This window comes from Dermacentor andersoni, chromosome 5 (genome assembly GCF_023375885.2).
Source record: "Dermacentor andersoni chromosome 5, qqDerAnde1_hic_scaffold, whole genome shotgun sequence".
NCBI lineage: Eukaryota > Metazoa > Arthropoda > Arachnida > Ixodida > Ixodidae > Dermacentor > Dermacentor andersoni.
In genome coordinates, this window is record NC_092818.1 from 195,141,806 (window position 1) to 195,161,644 (window position 19,839).

Genomic DNA, 19,839 nt, shown 5'->3' on the forward strand with positions numbered 1-19,839 from the left:
CTGCTAATGATAAAAATGTAGTTGAACTTTGGGTACTCTGCTCTGTTGCAGCAAACGGGCCCCATTCTTTTGTGCCGTTCTCCTCTTTTGAAGCAATGACATCACTCCAATATGGCCGGGCGAGAAAACGTAAATACTTCAATGGCACGTAGAACCATAAATTCGAATCTTTCAGGCTTTCCCCGCTCTTCACTTCTGGTCTTTGCGTGAGACGTCGCGTGTTCGATTCGCGCACTTTCTAAAAAAAAAAAGGAAAAGAAAAAAATGTTTCGCAGGCGCCAGCACCGGCGACGTCAAATAACCTCCCACAAAAGGCGGAGAAATGAGCGAGTGCCGCAGGTGTCGAGAATTGCCGATGGCCGCCTGCTGCCCTCTGACGGACGTGTTATTGTCCCTTACTTTGTATTGCTAGAATGTCAGCCCATCCGTTGATCGGAAATCGCACGTACTTCTGGCGACCACACAACGCCGCCTTTCTTGCCCACTTTCACCGCGGGCTGTCATTGGACAACGGCAGCGCTGTGACGCACGAGCGGCGCTTAGCCATTGGACGGCAGGACCCGGAAATTGCATGCGGGTTTGGAAGCTCTACAAAGGGCGCGAACGCGGCCAGACCCACACACTCGATCGCGATGGCGACGGCGATGGCGCTTCTTCTGCTGATCGGTTTGAACGTGGTGGTGGGAGCTCTTGCGTCCCCGGGACAAGCCATACCTTGGATGGGGCGGCGCGACATGAACTTGGCTCGCACAGGTAACATTTCCAGACACGTAATGCGGAACTGCAACCGAAGACCGTTTTTCAAACCGGATTTTACGAATTCGCTGTCTAACGAACAAATTACAATCGTTTTAGAAGTGCCTGTAGACTTCAATATTTTTCATAATCTGATAACAAAAAATACCGATTACGGTGTAAGCAAGCCCATAAGAACACAAATATACATTAAACTTTCCCACCTCTTGAGAAGGAAGCTTATACTACGTTTAACTAAATTGCTCATAGCCATAGGTGCCTAAAATTGCCAGTAAATATGTGCGGGTCCTCGGAATAAAGCATAATATGCTTGCTCTTTCGGGTATATATGCATCAGTGTAGCCTGGCCAGCACATTCCTGTTCACACGTATATCGCGTTAATTATGCAATTTTTGTGCGCGTCTAAGGAGAAGGTGCCATGCGACATATGAGCTGTCTATCCTGTAAAGCCTCTGTGAAGCGACTTTCCGAGCTCCGTAGTTGAACATTAATATTCGTACCGATGCAATTAAGGCGAAGAAAAATCGATTAGCGAGATTTTGTATCTTGTGCGACTCTAATCAAATCAATGACTGATTATCTTCAAAACTTCCTGTAACTTCATGTGACCGCTAAAGGTGCGTAAAAATATTAGTGTACTGCAGTTTAGAGAACATGTCTGTTGTTTTCCGGAGCTCAGGACAACTAACACAGGAAAAAAAAAACACCTCCGCTGTGCGCCATAAATTAGAATGACGTGGAACAGCACACTAAGGTGCACGGCGTCGTAAGAACACGCGTACCAGCCTTTTCCTCATAAAGACGTTCCACACTACATCAAGGACCAGACAAATGTTCTGGATATCTGGAACGTAATACGCTATAGCATCCTAAACTGAAAAGCAATATTGTGAGAGAGACAGAAAGCTTGCGTATAACTGCCTATGCGGTAACTTTGTGGTGGGAGGGGATGTTGAGGGGCGTGTGGAAGGACGTGTTTCAATCGTAGGCAGGTAAGTTTATTGTGGAGCTATTACGCATCGCGATGGAGACCTGTTGCAACTCCTTGAACACGCCGTCGAGTGATATATAGAGATTCGTGTTGTGGTCAGCAAGGGTGATAGAACACCAGAATGGCTTATCTATCAGCTTGCGTGATGAACATATTTTGAGCGAAAACTTAACGGACAATTAAAAGAATTGCTTTCTTTTTCAGGCCCTAAGTTGGAAAAAAGAAAAAGAAACTTAACAAGTACATTTATCTAGGGAGCTTTAACAGGCAGCCGCTACCTTGTACATGAAGGATTGCTTTCTAAAAAAAAAAAAAAGAAAGAACGAAACGTGAGAAAACATACGAATAAATTTGTGCTTCACAGATGCCTTGCAAGAAAACTCTCGTAAATGAGCTTTTGCTCACGACACTCGCAAAAGTTTCTGATTCCTTTCTGATCTATCGGAAGTTGCTTGTGCAGCGGCACCTGAGGTTACTGTGGCGTAGTTCTTGAATATCTAACACATTGCTGTTTGAAAGCATGGCTTAAAATGCGAGAACTTCATCCCCGCATGTGCTCATTGATGGCGCATTTGTTAAGCGTCCAAGTGTTCCAAGTGTCCAAGTGACTTGACAACTGCTATTTCCGTGAATTTTATTGCCTGAGGTTGACCCAGAATTTTCCTCTCGCCCACCAACCACATCTTGCAGCTACGATTCCGGCCACGCGTCTACTGTGGTCGTTTCTTAGGTCACGTTCAATCTGCCCAGACAACCTGCCTTGATAGTATTACGAGCGCAGCTCTTAGGCGCCCGTTCCTGCGTTGAGCGTCTTCGTAAACGAACTAGCACCGCGAAGGATGTTTAATAATAATAATAATAATAATAATAATAATAATAATAATAATAATAATAATAATAATAATAATAATAATAATAATAATAATAATAGTAATATTAACTTTATTGGGACCACGCGTTTACATGATGATGGAGGCCTGCAGAAAAAGCTGTCATAATGGCAACTTGACAAGGCCGCAGGCCCCCGCACTGGCAACTTCACGTAGCGGTAAGAAAATCATGCAAAATTTAAGATAGAAATCCACAAGCATTGAAAGATGTGCATACAAAAGAAAAAAAATACATTAATCTTTTATGGCATCCTGTTTCAATGTCCAGAAGTGCGAACCGCATACATTCAAATTTCAGGACACCATACATCTAACAAAGTTTTTAAATTCACAATCAACAGACAGAAGTTACTGCATACATCTAACAAAGTTTAAGTTCACAGCCAATTAAACAAACAGAAGTTACTACATTAACAAAGACAAATCCACACAAAGGCTTGACTTTAAACATAGAGCGTAACTCCGACAATAGATTACCGCCGGAAATATGTACAAAAAGCATTGTAATGAAAGAAAGCAAAGGGAAGAATAGCGAAGTGATTTCGTGTTTTTTTTTTAATTTACTAATGTAGTCACGAAGTTTCTTGAAAGTAATGTTCTCAGGTTCAATGTTTTTCTTATGCGATTAATTTAACAACCTCGGTAGCCGGTTTTTCAACATTTGTAAACCATATGTTGTCCTACATGCTGTAATGGTTGAGGTCGGGCATGCAATAGGTGGTAGCTGGCCCATGCCGTCGTCCAACTTATCCACGCTGAGGACGTTGTTGAAGGTAGAGACTTGTTCTCGTCGAGAACGAGGAATATGGGATTTATTTACGGTATGTACATGAGAACGTCAAAGTTCATCAGTCTAGCATGACTGAAAAAGGAATGCACATTGCAGCAGCGCCGAGGGGGTCTTGACGCGGCACATCGTCGTCCCTACAAAGCGAGTCGCCGCAGCAGGTGGGGAAGGGTTCCAAGGTCGCTTCTGGGAAGCTCGCCACCCCCGCAGCTGCGGCTGGCTGGGAAAATTTTGTATGTCGGCACCTTTGCAGGCCGTTCGTAACAATGTGTCAACTTCATATCTCTCAAAAGTTCGTGTGTTACATGTGGTAGAGTGCTTTTTTTTTGTTTACTAACTGGTGCAAGAAACAAGTATTATTCTTTATCTCTTGCTTATCTCGTTTGCACAGACGATAATCGTACGTCTTTGTAACAGGTAATACATTATACGTGAGAAATAAAGGTTCAGAGGGATAGTCCATGGGGACATTTGCCAGAACACGGAGAAACCTTTTTTGTACAACATAAACTTTATGCAGATTGTTGGTGTCGTAGAGGCCCAAACTAAATAGTAATAATTATATCTCCAACAAAATAACGGATTATAGAGTAACATCATTACATTACATGGCAGTAAATTTGGATTTCGATATATGAGTCCAGCCACTTGCGATAGTGTTTTCGTTAAGTAGTTTATATGGGCATTCCAAGACATGAGCTCGTGAAGGACAACAGCTAATGTTTTAATACACGGGACGATTTCAACAGGGGTTGATTTCAGCAGGACATTTTCATTTATTGTTATGTTTTTATTTCTAGCATGGAATAACACTGCCTTTGTTTTTTGTGTATTTATTTTAGGTAGTTTTCCTCAGTCCATTTTTCTAGCTAAGCTTGAATTTCGTTCGCAAGGCGAATAACTTGGTCGGTTTCTTTCGCCGACAAAAATATACTTGTATCATCCGCGTAAATGACGAATTTTATTGCTAGAGCTATACTGATGATATTATTTATGTAGAGATTAAAAAGAAAAAGCCTCAAAATACTGCTGTTGGGGTCTCGGTGCTGACGCCCGTTATTGCCAATGGGTCGCAAGCCCCAAGGGTAGCGTTGGCCTGGCGGCCTGGGGCACTGGAAGCATCCGAAGGTCCCGGCAAAGCAAGAGAAGACTGGTAACAGAACAACTTGTTTATTCTAACATAGCAAAAGAGCGGCCGGTCAGGTCGACCGAAGTGGAGAGACGGGAGAGCACGTAACTCAACAGTACAAATCGGAGCCTCTCTCCTGGCGTCCGGGGGCAGCTGCTCTTATACTCTCGGCGTCGCGGGCCAGAAGGAAGGTCACGGGATGAGCCCACGACACGGCGGAGCATGAGCCCACGACGGCGCGCACGGTCGAGCCGAGAGACCTGCTGAACCGAGTGTAGTGACGCATCGCCAACCCGCCGACGGACAGACCTGCTGGCTCCTCACTTGGGGAGCTCCGCTCCCCGGCTGCCGCGCTCTGACAAGCGTGGGCACACACACACACACGCACACACGAAGACACGTGGCACTGAAACACGCTTGGACACGCTTGGCGGGGAGGCGTTGCGGCGGCGTCGAACGGGCCAAAATGTCCGCCGCTTTGAACGAAGCCCCGGCGTCCGTTGCATCTGCGCCGGCATTACCGCGCGTTGAAGGCGAAACGTAACAGACCGCCCCGCCGGGGGAAGGAGATCCCGATGGTCAGGGGACTGCATCCGCTGTCCGGAGGGATATCGCTCGATGATGCTCATAACCGAAGTCGGGCGTCCTTTGGCGTTTCTTGAGCGCAGCGCACAGAGAAGCCCTCGTTCTCACGTTCAGGTGCACACAGGACACTGCAAAGTGACTTCGGGAGAGTTGACATTTTTGTTCTCGTTTCCGGCAAGCGTTAGAACCACGCCTGAAAGTCAACCGCTCAGTCAGCAAGCACGGCACAACCCTCACTAAGCCCTGCCAGGCTCTTTCCCCTTTTATACTGCTGCCTAGTTCCTTACAGTAGTTTAGCAGCACTCAGAACGCGTCCACAAATCGGAAAATTGCACTAGAAAGCACATCATCACTTTGAAACACTACACAAAAGCAATAGGTTAAAAATCCTGCCTCAGGAAGAAAAACATCAGTAACAAGCAATTTTGAGGCTGATTCCCACGTTAGGGGCTTCGACTTAAGCCATCGGCGTTACCGTTGAGACTCCCCTTTTTGTAACGCACCTCAAAGGAATATTGTTGCAAAGCGAGGCTCCAGCGCAGGAGGCGGCCATTTTTGGGAGAGATGGTCTGCAGCCATTGGAGAGGGCAGTGATCCGTTTCAATGATAAACCTCGAGCCGGCTAGGTAACATGACAATTTCTGAACGGCCCACACGATACACGCACACTCTTTCTCGGTGGCGCTATACGCCTGCTCACGACTCGTCAGCTTACGACTAGCATACAGGACGGGGTGTTCTACTTCTCCATTTTCCCGTTGGCACAGTACAACGCCCATGCCTCGCTCACTAGCATCACACTGAACAACGAACCCTTTTGTGTAGTCGGGCGATCGTAGCACAGGCTGGCTTGTTAGGGCGCTCTTTAGGGCGCTAAAAGCTCTTTCCTTTGTCTCATCCCAGACGACTGTTTGCGGCTCTGTCTTTCTTAGAGCATCCGTCAAGGGAGCCGCGATATCAGAGTACCTGGGGATGTACCTCTGATAGTAGCCGGCGACACCTAAGAACGACCGAATATCGGTCTTCGTGCGCGGTTGCGGGAAGTCTCGCACAGCGGCCACCTTTATTTCAGAGGGGCGGCGACGACCCCGACCAATCACGTGTCCGAGGTAGTTTTCCTCAGTCCATTTTTCTAGCTAAGCTTGAATTTCGTTCGCAAGGCGAATAACTTGGTCGGTTTCTTTCGCCGACAAAAATATACTTGTATCATCCGCGTAAATGACGAATTTTATTGCTAGAGCTATACTGATGATATTATTTATGTAGAGATTAAAAAGAAAAAGCCTCAAAATACTGCTGTTGGGGTCTCGGTGCTGACGCCCGTTATTGCCAATGGGTCGCAAGCCCCAAGGGTAGCGTTGGCCTGGCGGCCTGGGGCACTGGAAGCATCCGAAGGTCCCGGCAAAGCAAGAGAAGACTGGTAACATAACAACTTGTTTATTCTAACATAGCAAAAGAGCGGCCGGTCAGGTCGACCGAAGTGGAGAGACGGGAGAGCACGCAACTCAACAGTACAAATCGGAGCCAAATCGGCCTGTGCTAACTGGCACTTGGGAGCCTTGACTGTCAAGCCCGCATCGCGCAGGCGGGTTAGCACAGCCCGCAAGTGCGCCATATGCTCAGGCCAGGATGCGGAGAATATCGCTACGTCGTCTAGATACGGTAAAGCGAATTCTTGCTGTCCCCGCAACACTTTATCCATGAGGCTTGAAAAGCAGTATGGCGCGTTCTTCAAACCAAAACTCAAAACTTTAGGACGGAATGTCCCCATTGGTGAAATGAACGCCGCATACCTACTAGCCTCTTCTGTAAGTGGAACCTGCCAATAACCCCTGACAAGATCTAGGGTGGAAATAAACTGAGCGCTACTCACTCTCTCAAGGCGCTCCTCGATGTTAGGGATCGGATAAATTTGATCCTTAGTGATGGAATTAAGCCTGCGGTAGTCGACGCAAGGACGAGGTTCCTTGCCCGGTACCTCAACTAAAATCAAAGGGGAGGTATAATCACTCTCACCCGCTTCAATAACACCGAGCTGTAGCATTTTCGTTACCTCAGCCTCCATAATATCGCTCTGGCGGGGTGACACCCGGTACGCCTTAGATCGTACTGGCTCTGGGGAGGTAAGTTCTATGTCATGAGTAAGGACAGAAGTCCTACCAGGCCTCTCAGAGAACAGACCTTGAAACTCTTGTAAGAGCTGGTGTAGTTCGGTTTTCTGCTCAGGCGACAGCGATGCTTTACTTATTAAGTCACTAATGACTTGATCGGTGTCTTTCCTGTTCGTCACTGAGCCTAGTCCCGGAAGCTCGACCGGAAGCTCTTCTAACTTTCCCGCATCGGGAATTTCCTCTCCAGTATCTGGTGCCTTTAACGCTACAGGCTCAATTTTATTCAGTTCGGGCGTGCTCTGAATACCAGCTTGCTGCGCCTCTGACCCTTTCTCATCGTTCAACAACGTCGGCCCCGCAACTACCGCCTTTGCAGCGAGCTCCCGAACCTTCGATCTGGTTAAGGCCTGAACGCTAGCCTCACCAAACAAAAGCCCCTTCTCGCGCAGGAGGTGATCGGACCTGTTCGAAAATAAGTACGGGTACTGGGGGGCAGCATAGATGACACTGCGGCCTCCGTCTCAAGTGCTCCGAAAGGTCCTTCAATAAGCACTTTTGCTACCGGCAGACACACGCTATGAGCTTCCACTGCTTGCTTGATCCATGCGCACTCGCCCGTGAACATATCGGGTTCTACGTAAGAGGGGTGAACTACATCCATCGTAGCTGCGGAATCGCGAAGCACTCGGCACTCTTTCCCGTTCACGAGGAGGTCTCGCATGTAAGGCTCGAGAAGCTTCATGTTCTCGTCAGTGCTGCATAAAGACAAAAACACGACTTTTGTTTTTGTTTCTGGACACTGCGCCGAAAAGTGACCCGGCTTCTGGCACGTATAACAAACGCGCGCTTGCCTCGTCTCGAACCGCTTTCTGCGTTCGGCTTCGGTTGCCGCCGTCTCCGTACGTTCGGTCGGACTGCTTTCACTCGCATCCGCACTACGTGTATCCCCCTTTGCTCTCATGGGTGTGAACTTCGGCCTCTCAAACTTGGAGCCAAATTCACCCTTTTGACCGTCCTTAGCTCCGCGAGCCCGACGCGTCACAAACTCCTCGGCTAACTCAGCGGCTCTAGCCACCGTACTAACGTCTGGCCTATCCAAGACCCAGTACCGCACGTTCTCAGGTAACCGACTATAAAACTGTTCTAGCCCGAAACACTGCAGAACTTTCTCGTGGTCACCAAACGCTTTCTCTTCTTTGAGCCACTCCTGCATGTTTGACATAAGCCTGTAGGCAAACTCTGTATATGACTCACTTTTGCCTTTCTCATTTTCCCGAAACTTCCGACGGAACGCCTCCGCTGACAGCCGGTACTTTTTTAGCAGACTCGATTTCACTCTGTCGAAATCCTCTGCCTCCTCTCTCTCCAAGCGAGCGACTACGTCGGCCGCCTCGCCGGGTAACAAAGTGAGCAAGCGCTGTGGCCACGTTTCCCGAGAGAACCCCTGCTTCTCGCACGTTCGCTCAAAGTTAACCAGGAACAAACCAATGTCCTCTCCAAGCTTAAACGGCCGCATCAGGTCAGTCATTTTGAACAATACTCGTTCTCCTGCACCGTGTGCCTGACTTCCATTACGAGCGCGTTCCATCTCTAACTCGAGACGCTTCATTTCCAAAGCGTGTTGACGGTCGCGCTCTTCTTTTTCTTTCTCTTTTTGTTCTTTAAGTTCGCGCTCCTGTCTTTTTGCCCGCTCCTCAATGGTCTCAAGGCAATCCGACAGCTCGTCATCCTCAGCTTCTAACTCAAGAATAGCACTTAGCAGTTCTGGTTTTCTGAGTTTGTCTGAGACATCCAGACCCAACTCTCTTGCAAGCTCCAGCAATATCGGTTTGCGCAACGACTTCAAATCCATGGCTGCTCTGAATGCTGCTTTCTCTACTGCCTACTATTGTCTTGCCGCAAACTAACCCGGCAGCAACGACAACCACAATTACCAGCTCTGTTTCTGACACTAACAAAAGCCTGGCAAAACTCAGAAGAAGAAAGTCCCGCACTCACCAAACCTCGCAGCCAAGAATTCAGCGCAGTCGTTCCGCTGCAGGCAACCAGTCATCACACAGGGCTCGTTGCACTGCTCCCGGATGGTCGTTGTGCTGCTCAGCATACATTCAACCGCATCTCTTCGCTGCTGGCCTCCGTTGTCGCGATCTCACCGCTGGCAACCAGATTTTGGGGTCTCGGTGCTGACGCCCGTTATTGCCAATGGGTCGCAAGCCCCAAGGGTAGCGTTGGCCTGGCGGCCTGGGGCACTGGAAGCATCCGAAGGTCCCGGCAAAGCAAGAGAAGACTGGTAACAGAACAACTTGTTTATTCTAACATAGCAAAAGAGCGGCCGGTCAGGTCGACCGAAGTGGAGAGACGGGAGAGCACGTAACTCAACAGTACAAATCGGAGCCTCTCTCCTGGCGTCCGGGGGCAGCTGCTCTTATACTCTCGGCGTCGCGGGCCAGAAGGAAGGTCACGGGATGAGCCCACGACACGGCGGAGCATGAGCCCACGACGGCGCGCACGGTCGAGCCGAGAGACCTGCTGAACCGAGTGTAGTGACGCATCGCCAACCCGCCGACGGACAGACCTGCTGGCTCCTCACTTGGGGAGCTCCGCTCCCCGGCTGCCGCGCTCTGACAAGCGTGGGCACACACACACACACGCACACACGAAGACACGTGGCACTGAAACACGCTTGGACACGCTTGGCGGGGAGGCGTTGCGGCGGCGTCGAACGGGCCAAAATGTCCGCCGCTTTGAACGAAGCCCCGGCGTCCGTTGCATCTGCGCCGGCATTACCGCGCGTTGAAGGCGAAACGTAACACTGCCTTGTGGCACGTCACAAGAAACTGCTAATGGGTCCGAGTAAAAGCCTTCTATATCTACAATTTGCTTCCTATTTTGTAAATATGAGTGATTAGCGGACGCGGAGCGCAGCGGGGGATGAAAGACAGCGATAGCGAAGACAGCGCGAGGAGAAAAGTGGAGGAGGAGGGTATGGCGAAAGCCTAAGAAGAAAAGCGTAGTGCCGCGCAAGACGGGCTCTGCGGCGACGAGCCCTACAAGATGGCGCCAGAGCGCCGTCGTCTGTTCACCGATGACATGCGGCGAGCGGGTCCACCAATACCATACGTGGTAACAGCGATGCATGAGGGGAGGCCTGTCTAAAGCGGCTGCTGTGATTCGCGCCCATGCGTCACACACGCGCTGTTTCTCACGATCTGCCGATTAGCGAGTCAGCCGCGCCACATTTCGCTCCGATTGCAACGTGCAGATTGTCCGCGCCAGTCAATATATCGCGAAATGAAAACATATATATAGAGCTGCGCTCAAATTTCGCATTATAGAGTATCGCAATCGTCGGTGAATATTTTTGTTGAATCTGGCGTATACTGGTCAAGTATATTCATTCTGCTGCTGACCACGAGGTCGCTGGTTTAACTCTCGACCGCTACAGCGGAGGAATTTCAACGCATGCGAAGTGCATAAACGACCATGTTCTTATATTTAGACGCAGGTTAGAGAAGCGCAGTCAAAATTGTTTCGGATCTTTCCACCACGGCATCCCTCATAACCGACTGTGCAGTTTTGACGCGTTAAATCCCCACGATTTAATAGTTTTCGTTAGCACTCATTGTGCGTTTTATATTAACGTTTATGTCCTATAAACGCCCTTCTCCGCAGCTGCCTTTCGCCGCCTAAGGAGAGACGTGGAAGTGAAGAACGGAAACCTGGACCGCGTTGTCTGCGTGCTGCTCGAGCTGAGCTCCCCCTGGTGCGATAACGGTGAGTGACAACTCTGTGTCTGAATTACACTCATCAATGCGAGGTATTCTTCGTCTCCTGTAATTATTGTAACAATTGCGAGCAGTACCACGTCAGTAAGTTAATCACCTCCTTTTTTCCTGAACCGCACATCGCAGTCTTGCTTGTACGCTGTGTCGTGCTTATATGCCAGAATGGTTCTGCCAGAATATTCTCGCGTATTGCATGCTGCGAATGATGAGCAAAACGTGAACAAGGTGAATGCAGGAGCCAACGTTTCGACAAGTGGACTTGTCTTCTTCAAGGCGACATATGCTTTCCTCGCCACAGTATATATAGGTGGGGTTCTTATAAAGGGGAGAGGGTGTGCTTGGGGATTGATTGCGAGGGATCTAGAAACGGCTTCAATTCCTTCACTCATGGGAATGTTGGTGTAAAGGGCAGAAACATCCAAAGTGACTAGAATAGCGCGGTCAGAAAGGATTTGGTTGGCGTTGATTCCTAGAAAATGCATCGCTCTCCCTTATCGACATTCTCGAAGAACACTGCAAAGAACAACTTATGATAATCTCTGATCAACTCGACAGCATAAAGTTAACTGAAGCGCACGCTCCTGAAGTTTCCTTATCGCTCCTTAGGTTAGTTCTCACGCTCAACTATTTCGAATTTGATTCTATACACTACCTGCAAATTTTCGGCACTAGCATGGGTACGCCATTCGCTCCCACGTATGCGAACATTTTCATGGGACAGCTTGAAGCAGACCTGCTGAAATCCTACCCTTTAAAACCCCACACCTATCTTCGTTACATTGACGACATATTTATAATATGGGAACACGGCACAAGCGCCTTAACTGACTTAATTAGCCATTTCAATCTTTTTCACCCGAGTATTAAATTTACTGCTCACCACTCTCCTAGTCAGATCGACTTCCTGGACACGACGGTCTACATAGAAAACGGAAAACTGAGAACGACACTTTACCGGAAGCCTACAGATAGCCAGCAATATCTACAACAGTCATCACCCGCGACATTGCAAGCAAGGAATTTTTGTCGGACAAGCGAAACGTATAAGAAGAATCTGCAGCGAAGACCACGATTATATCCACCACTTAAATGACCTTAAATCAACGCTAGCAGAAAGGAACTATCCCCAAGTTGCTCTCGATAGAGCTTATGATGCCGCGTCAAGATTGGAGAGACAGTCGGAATTGGCGAAGAGACAGCCCACATTAGAATCTGACAGACCGCCGGCCTTTATAACAAAATATTCTAATGCACTCCCAAACATAAACAACATCCTATGAAAATACCACCCAATATTATCAAGTAACGAGCGTCTGAGAAAAGCGTTCTGGATGTACCTAGGGTTACCTATCGCCGAAACAGGAACCTTAAAGATATGTTAGTGCACGCAAAAGTCAGCCAACATCATTCCCCCGTAATAAAAGCATGTTGTCGCCCCAGGTGCAGAATCTACAGGCACATCCAAAGTGACATTAAAATTAAAAGCACCGCAAATAGTTATACACATGAAGTCAAATCTAGCTTCACTTGCACAAATTCGGATGTGATTTATATGCTTGAATGTTCCTTCTGTAAGAAACAATATATCGGTGAAACAGGACAATCATTGAACGTCAGATTAAACGGACATCGCGCGGACACAGCTAAAAAGCTTCCCAAAGCCGTCGCCGAGCATTTCAACCAACCAGGTCATAACTTTGATGAACTCAAACTCTACATCTTACAGTCAAATTTCCGTTCTGAACGAGAAAGAAAATACAGAGAATCATACCTTATCCATAAGTTCAAGACATTACAACCAATAGGCATAAACGTTTCAATGGGAGCTTTAGAATCTATTCGCTATGCTAAACTTCAAGATATAGGCAACAACACTTAGTTTGATTTCTTGGCGTATCCCCCCCCTTTTTTCCCCTTTCCTTTCCTTTCTTTTTTCTTTTTTTGTCAGCTGGTGTGTCAGACGCCCTTGACACGCCGGCTAACGCACGTGTGTTGACAGACCGGGGTGGGGGCCTGGCTTTGACCTTGTACACAGCGTTCCTTTACTTTCAATTCGACACGCAAACACATTTTCCCTCGTTTCCGTGTCCTCCCGCCTCACACCCTCTCCCCTTTAGAAGAACCCCATCTATATATACTGTGGCGAGGAAAGCATATGTCGCCTTGAAGAAGACAATTAGTCTACTTGTCGAAACGTTGGCTCCTGCATTCACCTTGTTCACGTTTTGCTCATCGTCTTGAATTTCCATCTCCCGCATTCCCCGTCTTTACTCTGGATGCTGCGATGATGTGGTTTACGCGTGGGTTTGCAGCAGTGTTCGATAATGAGCAAAGCGTGATTTAAATGCCCCTTCCTGCGCAATAAAAAGAAAAAAAAGGGGCGAGAACTTCGATTTTTGGAAAACTTGCATTTAATGAAATACCATTGAGTTTGCCCACTTCATCCCTGCGTCTTTGCCAAGAGGAAGCTGGCGTGCGCGCATGTGCTTTCGCGCACCCGCGCTGTTGCGCAATGTGATACATGCGGTGATCATCTCAAAGAGCTAGTTGGCGTTGGAACGACAGCGGTATACGTGTAATGTACAGCATGATTTGTTCAAGCTACTAGGATTTTAATAATTATGGACGAACCAGATGATCGGCAGGCACGCCGAGCCATCTGGCTCGGCAAGGTCTATCTTTCGAGAGAAGGCTGCTCAAGTGCGTAGTGTGCTTGAAATATTCGATCCCGTTCCTCAGTGCATTTCCCATCAGGACGCTTGTGTTTGTTTGCCCCGTTCTTGAACTTGCGTACCACGTGCGCGCTTGTTTTTCGTGCGTGCGTCTAAATGTAACGTAAATAATGTTCTCTCGACATTACTAAGATTTTCGTGCAATAAAGAAAAAAGAAAGAAGTGTGACTGTGCCCAAATGGTTAGGTCATCGATCGGGCTGCTATGCTGATGGACAGAGGTTCGATACCACCACCACCACAACCACCACCACCACCATCATCATCATCATAATCATTCTGGTTACGCCCACTGCAGGTCAAAGGCCTCTCCCACTTCTGCAACTACCCCGGTCATCTACTAATTGTGGCCATGTTGTCCCTGCAAACTACTTAATCTCTTCCGTCCACCTAACATTCCGTCGCCCACTGCTACGCTTCCCTTCCCTTGGAATCCAGTCCGTAACCCTTAATGACCATCGGTTATCTTCCCTCCTCATTACATGTCCTGCCCATGCCCATTTCTTTTTCTTGATTTCAACTAAGATGTCGTTAACTCGCGTTTGTTCCCTCACCCAATCTGCTCTTTTCTTATCCCTTAACGTTACACCCATCATTCTTCTTTCCATAGCTCGTTGCGTCGTCCTCAATTTAAGTAGAACCCTTTTCGTAAGCCTCCAGGTTTCTGCCCCGTACGTGAGTACTGGTAAGACACAGCTGTTATACACTTTTCTTTTGAGGAATAAAGGCAACCTGCTATTCATGATCTGAGAATGCCTGCCAAATGCACCCCAGCCCATTCTTATTCTTCTGATTATTTCAGTCTCATGATCCGGATCCGCGGTCACTTCCTGCCCTAAGTAGATATATTCCCTTACCACTTCCAGTGCCTCGCTACCTATCGTAAACTGCTGTTCTGAGACTGTTAAACATTTAGTTTTCTGCAGATTAATTTTTAGACCCACTTTTCTGCTTTGCCTCTCCATGTCAGTAAGCATGCATTGCAATTGGTCTACTGAGTTACTAAGCAAGGCAATATCACCGGCGAATCGCAAGTTACCAAAGTATTCTCCAATAACTCTTATCCCCAATTCTTCCCTATCCAGGTCTTTGAATACCTCCTGTAAACACGCTGTGAATAGCATTGGAGAGATCGTATCTCCCTGCCTGACACGTACCTTTCTTTATCGGGATTTTGTTGCTTTCTTTATGGAGGACTACAGTGGCTGTGGAGCCGCTATAGATATATTTCAGTATTTTTACATACGGCTCGTCTACACTTTGATTCCGTAATGCCTCCATGACTGCTGAGGTTTCGACTGAGTCAAACGCTTTCTCGTAATCAATGAAATCTATATATAAGGGTTGGTTATATTCCGCACATTTCTCTATCACCTGATTGATATCACCTGATTGAGTGTGAATATGGTATATTGTTGAGTAGCCTTTACGGAATCCTGCCTGGTCCTTAAGTTGACAGAAGTCTAACGTGACCCTGATTGTATCTGCGTTTACCCTGGTAAATACTTTGTAGGCAACAGACAGTAAGCTGATCGGTCTATAATTTTTCAACTCTTTGGCGTCCCCTTTCTTATGGATTAGGATTATGTTAGCGTTCTTCCAAGATTCCGGTACGCTCGAGGTCATGAGGCATTGCGTATACAGGGTGGCCAGACTATCTAGAACAATCTGCCCACCATCTTTCAACAAATCTGCTGTTACCTTATCCTCCCCAGCTGCCTTACCCCTTTGCATAGCTCCCAAGGCTTTCTTTACTTCTCCCGGCGTTACTTGTGGGATTTCATATTCCTCTAGGCTATTCTATCTTCAATTATCGTCGTGGGTGCCACAGTTACTGTACAAATTTCTAAGAACTGGTCAGCCACTTGAACTATCTCATCCATATTAATAATGATATTGCTGGCTTTGTCTCTTAACGCATACATCTGATTCTTGCCTATTCCTAGTTTCTTCTTCACTGCTTTTAGGCTTCCTCCGTTCGTGAGAGCATGTTCAATTCTATCCATATTATACTTCCTTATGTCTGCTGCCTTACGTTCGTTGATTAACTTGGAAAGTTCTGCCAGTTCTGTTCTAGTTGTAGGGTTAGAGGCTTTCATACATTGGCGTTTCTTGATCAGATCTTTCGTCTCCTGTGATAGTTTACTGTTATCCTGTCTAACGGAGTTACCGCCGACTTATATTGCACACTTCCTAATGATGCCCATAAAATTGTCGTTCATTGCTTCCACATTACGGTCCTCTTCTGGAGTTAAAGTCGTTCTGTAGCTTGATCCGGAATTCCTGTAGGTTCCCTCTTGCCGCTAACTCATTGATCGGCTTGTTATGTGCCAGTTTCTTCAGTTCCCTCCTCAAGCCTAGGATAATTCGAGTTCTTACCCTCCTATGGTCACTGCAGCGCACCTTGCCGAGCACGTCCACATCTTGTATGATGCCAGGGTTACGCAGAGTATAAAGTCGATTTCATTTCTAGCCTCGCCATTCGGGCTCCTCCACGTCCAATTTAGGCTATCCCGCTTGCGGAAGAAGGTACTCATTATCCGTATATTATTCTGTTCTGTAAACTCTACTAATAACTCTCCCCTGCTATTCCTAGAGCCTATGTCATATTCCCCCCCCCCCCCCCCCCCCCCCACTGACTGGTCTCCAGCCTGCTTCTTGCCTACCCTGGCATTGAAGTCGCCCATCAGTATAGTGTATTTTGTTTGGATTTTACCCATCGCCGATTCCACGTCTTCATAGAAGCTTTCGACTTCCTGGTCATCATGATGCACCATGATCCCACTATCGGGGCACTTAGAGTCATCTTAAAAAATATAAAATATTCGGAAAGACAGCAGCATCACCCATCAGCCACGTTCGGGAAAGTTGACTGTTTATGATTGTTCTAGAGCGCAACTCTTAGGTGCCCGTTCCTGCGGCGAGCGTCGGCGTCGTCCCTCGGCGTCCTCGCAACCGAGTGAACGAGCACAGCGAAGGATGAAAGAACGAACGCGGAGCGGGGATAAAAGACGGTGATATCAAAGCGAGAGCGAGGAGGAAAGCAGAGGAGAAGAGTGCAGCGGAGCTAGGAGGCGGAATGCTGAGAAGGAGGGCATGGCGAAAGCGTGTGAAAAGAAGAGTAGTGCCGCGCAAGGCGGGCTTTGCGGTGGCGATGGCTACGAGATGGCGCCAGAGTAGCGCGTGTCGTTTGTATGGAAACAAAGCGCTGCATCAGCGGAGGTCTGTCGGCAGCGGCTGCTGTGAATCGAGCCCATGCGTCACCCACCCGTTGTTTCTCGCGATATGCCGATTAGCGAGGCAGTCGCGCCATAATTCGGCCCTTTTGCAAAGTGTCGCAAGTGACAAACTGTCCGCGCCAGCGTGTATAACGCGAAATGAAAACATGCATACAGCTGCGCTCAAATTTCGCATAAGGGAGTATCGTGATCGACAGTGATTTTTTTTAACAGTGGGACTGATGAATGGCTATTTTCTGATTGTCGCACCGACCGAGACCTCCGCATTCTAGTGCTAACGTGCTGAATTTTTTCTTACGATGTTTAAGGAGCAGTCTTATCAGCCCCTGTGAATTTATGAACGGTAATAGCTCCTTGCCTTCCATCGTCCAGGAGCAAAGGACACTCCAGAAGCAGCCCTCGTAGACGGAACTGGTGGAAACGAGGACGAGCGCCGGGAGGACGCAGCTCGCCCTTGCAGGAGCACCACTTGCAAGCTGTGAGTGCGCAGCACTCTTAATGCTACGCTGCGTTATGGTTACATATATGCAATTTGCAAGCATACGTATACGGATGCATCATCTATATTGTGTGACCCGGCCTGGTGGCCTAGTGGCAGTGGTGGTGCGCTGCTGAGCTCGAGGTTGCCGCTAGGATCCCGGCAACGGCGGCCGCATTTCGACGGGGGCTAAATGCAAAAACGTTCGTGTAATTAAATTAACGTGCACGTTAAAAAGACCACGTAGTTAAAAACAAATCCGGAGTTCCCAATTACGGCGTGCCTCAAAATCAGAAGGCGGTATTGGTACGTAAAATTAGAATTTAATTCATTTTAAACCCATATTGTGTCTTGTGTTGGCGCGAAATACGATGGCGGTACTTTTCATCGCTTGCAATATTGGAAGATCAGTGCATACTTATTGCAAAGGGAGTTCTACACATTCGTATGTCCACAGGATTAAGAAATGAGCTGTAACGGGGCCACGGCACGAAATAACTTTATATGAAGTAGCGGAAAGCACATTTCACTGCGGTTTCAATAACTCCGCTTGCTTCTGCGATAATACGCTCACGAGATGACTGTCAGTTCAGTGAAAGGTGGCGCCATACTCGTCATGTGAAATCGTGATGCCTTTCAAATGATTCAGTTGCTTTATATGCTATGTAAGATATCAAGGCATTGGTTCGGGCTAGTTGTCCTGTCATACTGGGAACCTCAATAGCGCTAGAAAGACAGAGATAGATACATAGAAACGACAGCAAATTGCCGTTTCTATGTCTGTCCCTGTTTTTAAAGCAATATTGAAGTTCCGAGTATGTAAGATACATTAATGCCAGTGCCTGTTGACTTTGCGCTGGCGTTATGTAAGAACTGCTTTACCGTATTTTTCAGGTTCGCCAAAAGAAAGAAACAAGAAAAAAGGCGGCCTCCAGAGCAGAGTCCTGACTCTCAGTTTTACAGTGGCTGGTGATCTTGGCAACCTTTACATCACCGTCTTAGCACCCAGTACATGGCGCTACATAAAAAAAATGAAGGAATAGAAAATTAACCAACAAGAATAACTTATTGCTCTTTCTTCGCTGCCACATACCTACCAGTAACGAAATCACCGATGCTGCTTGCCATTTTAGGTCACAAGCTTTGAGGAATAAAAGTCAAAAGAAATTAAGTTTTGGAGTTCTCAGTCAAGCTATAGCCTTTTTGTGACGTCGCGGAAAAGCAATATTGGAACTACACATAAAGATTGGTAAATTGCGCTGAAAAATGAAGAAATCTTCGCATTTATGCTGAATCTGTTGTATGTCACGATAAAGAAAATGGAGGAAGCCATGCTTTTATGTACGAACTTGAATTTATATCGAAAGTTAATTCCCTTGATAAACTTTCGGACGCCTTTAAAAGTCGTCAGTACAAAGACCCAAAAATATACATGCAAACAATGAAAACAAAATGTAGCCCATACCAGGATACATTCTACTATTCAAATTATAGACACAGCCATCTTGTGTCGGCCGTTTTGAGCCGATGATGGTGGCTCAATCCTGCGCGAGCAAGGGAGGAAAGCGGGGAGGAAGCGCGCCGCCTTCCGTCGCGCGGAAGGCACCGCGGGGAAGGGGGGAGGCGTTCTACTCCGGCGGCTGCTGCGTATGGCGCGGCCCCTATCTTGAAAGCGATCTGCGATGGGACATAGTGCACGCCGAGTGCTGATAGATTCATGTGCGCTGTTTTCGCCGCTTAGTTCGCTTTGAAGCGAGAGTTAGCACAAAGGTCAATTCACTCGCTGCTGCTGCCGCGCTTCCTGACTCCAGCGTTTTGATAGCGAGTATCTGCGGCCACGGAGTGAGATGTGTTCAAGTTTGCTTGTGCGCGCGTGGCCCCATGCTTGTTAATTTACGTAGGACGCGAATATTTACAAGTATATACGGCCGATAAAACTACTATGCTAACTTCGTATAGATGTCTACTAACTTGCTATCGCAATCGATGCTTCGCCTTTCGGGCGAAACTGCGCCTTTTTTTACACGGGTAGAAATCCCAATAAAGGTTCCACAATTTCTACAGTAAATAAAATTATGAGAACGAGTAAATTCATTCATAACATATGCGTGCGCCTGCCTGCTAGAAACCTGACAATTACCGCTATTTAAATGACATTGTCTAGTGGTTCATGAGCATATTATTAAGCTACTTAATTAATTGTGTGGAATGTGTTACCCTGTGACCTTGAATCTATTTCCGACGTAAAAATTGACACCGACAAGTCCAAGGAGGTCGTCGTGTTGTACATGCACGCTGCAATTATACTTGTCATGCATACAACTCACTCGACATGATGTGCATTGGAGAAGGTACA

General features: G+C 47.4%; 1 protein-coding gene across 1 annotated transcript; it reads left to right on the forward strand.

Annotated features, from left to right (window-relative positions):
• Window positions 1-599: 599 nt before the first annotated feature.
• On the forward strand, window positions 600-18,729 carry LOC126531814 (uncharacterized). The gene is made up of 4 exons (XM_050179545.3): window positions 600-753; window positions 10,923-11,024; window positions 17,378-17,483; window positions 18,378-18,729. Exons 1-4 carry the CDS (start codon window positions 633-635, stop codon window positions 18,454-18,456), a joined length of 408 nt encoding a protein of 135 aa, XP_050035502.1. The 5' UTR covers window positions 600-632; the 3' UTR covers window positions 18,457-18,729.
• The last annotated feature ends 1,110 nt before the right edge of the window (window positions 18,730-19,839 follow it).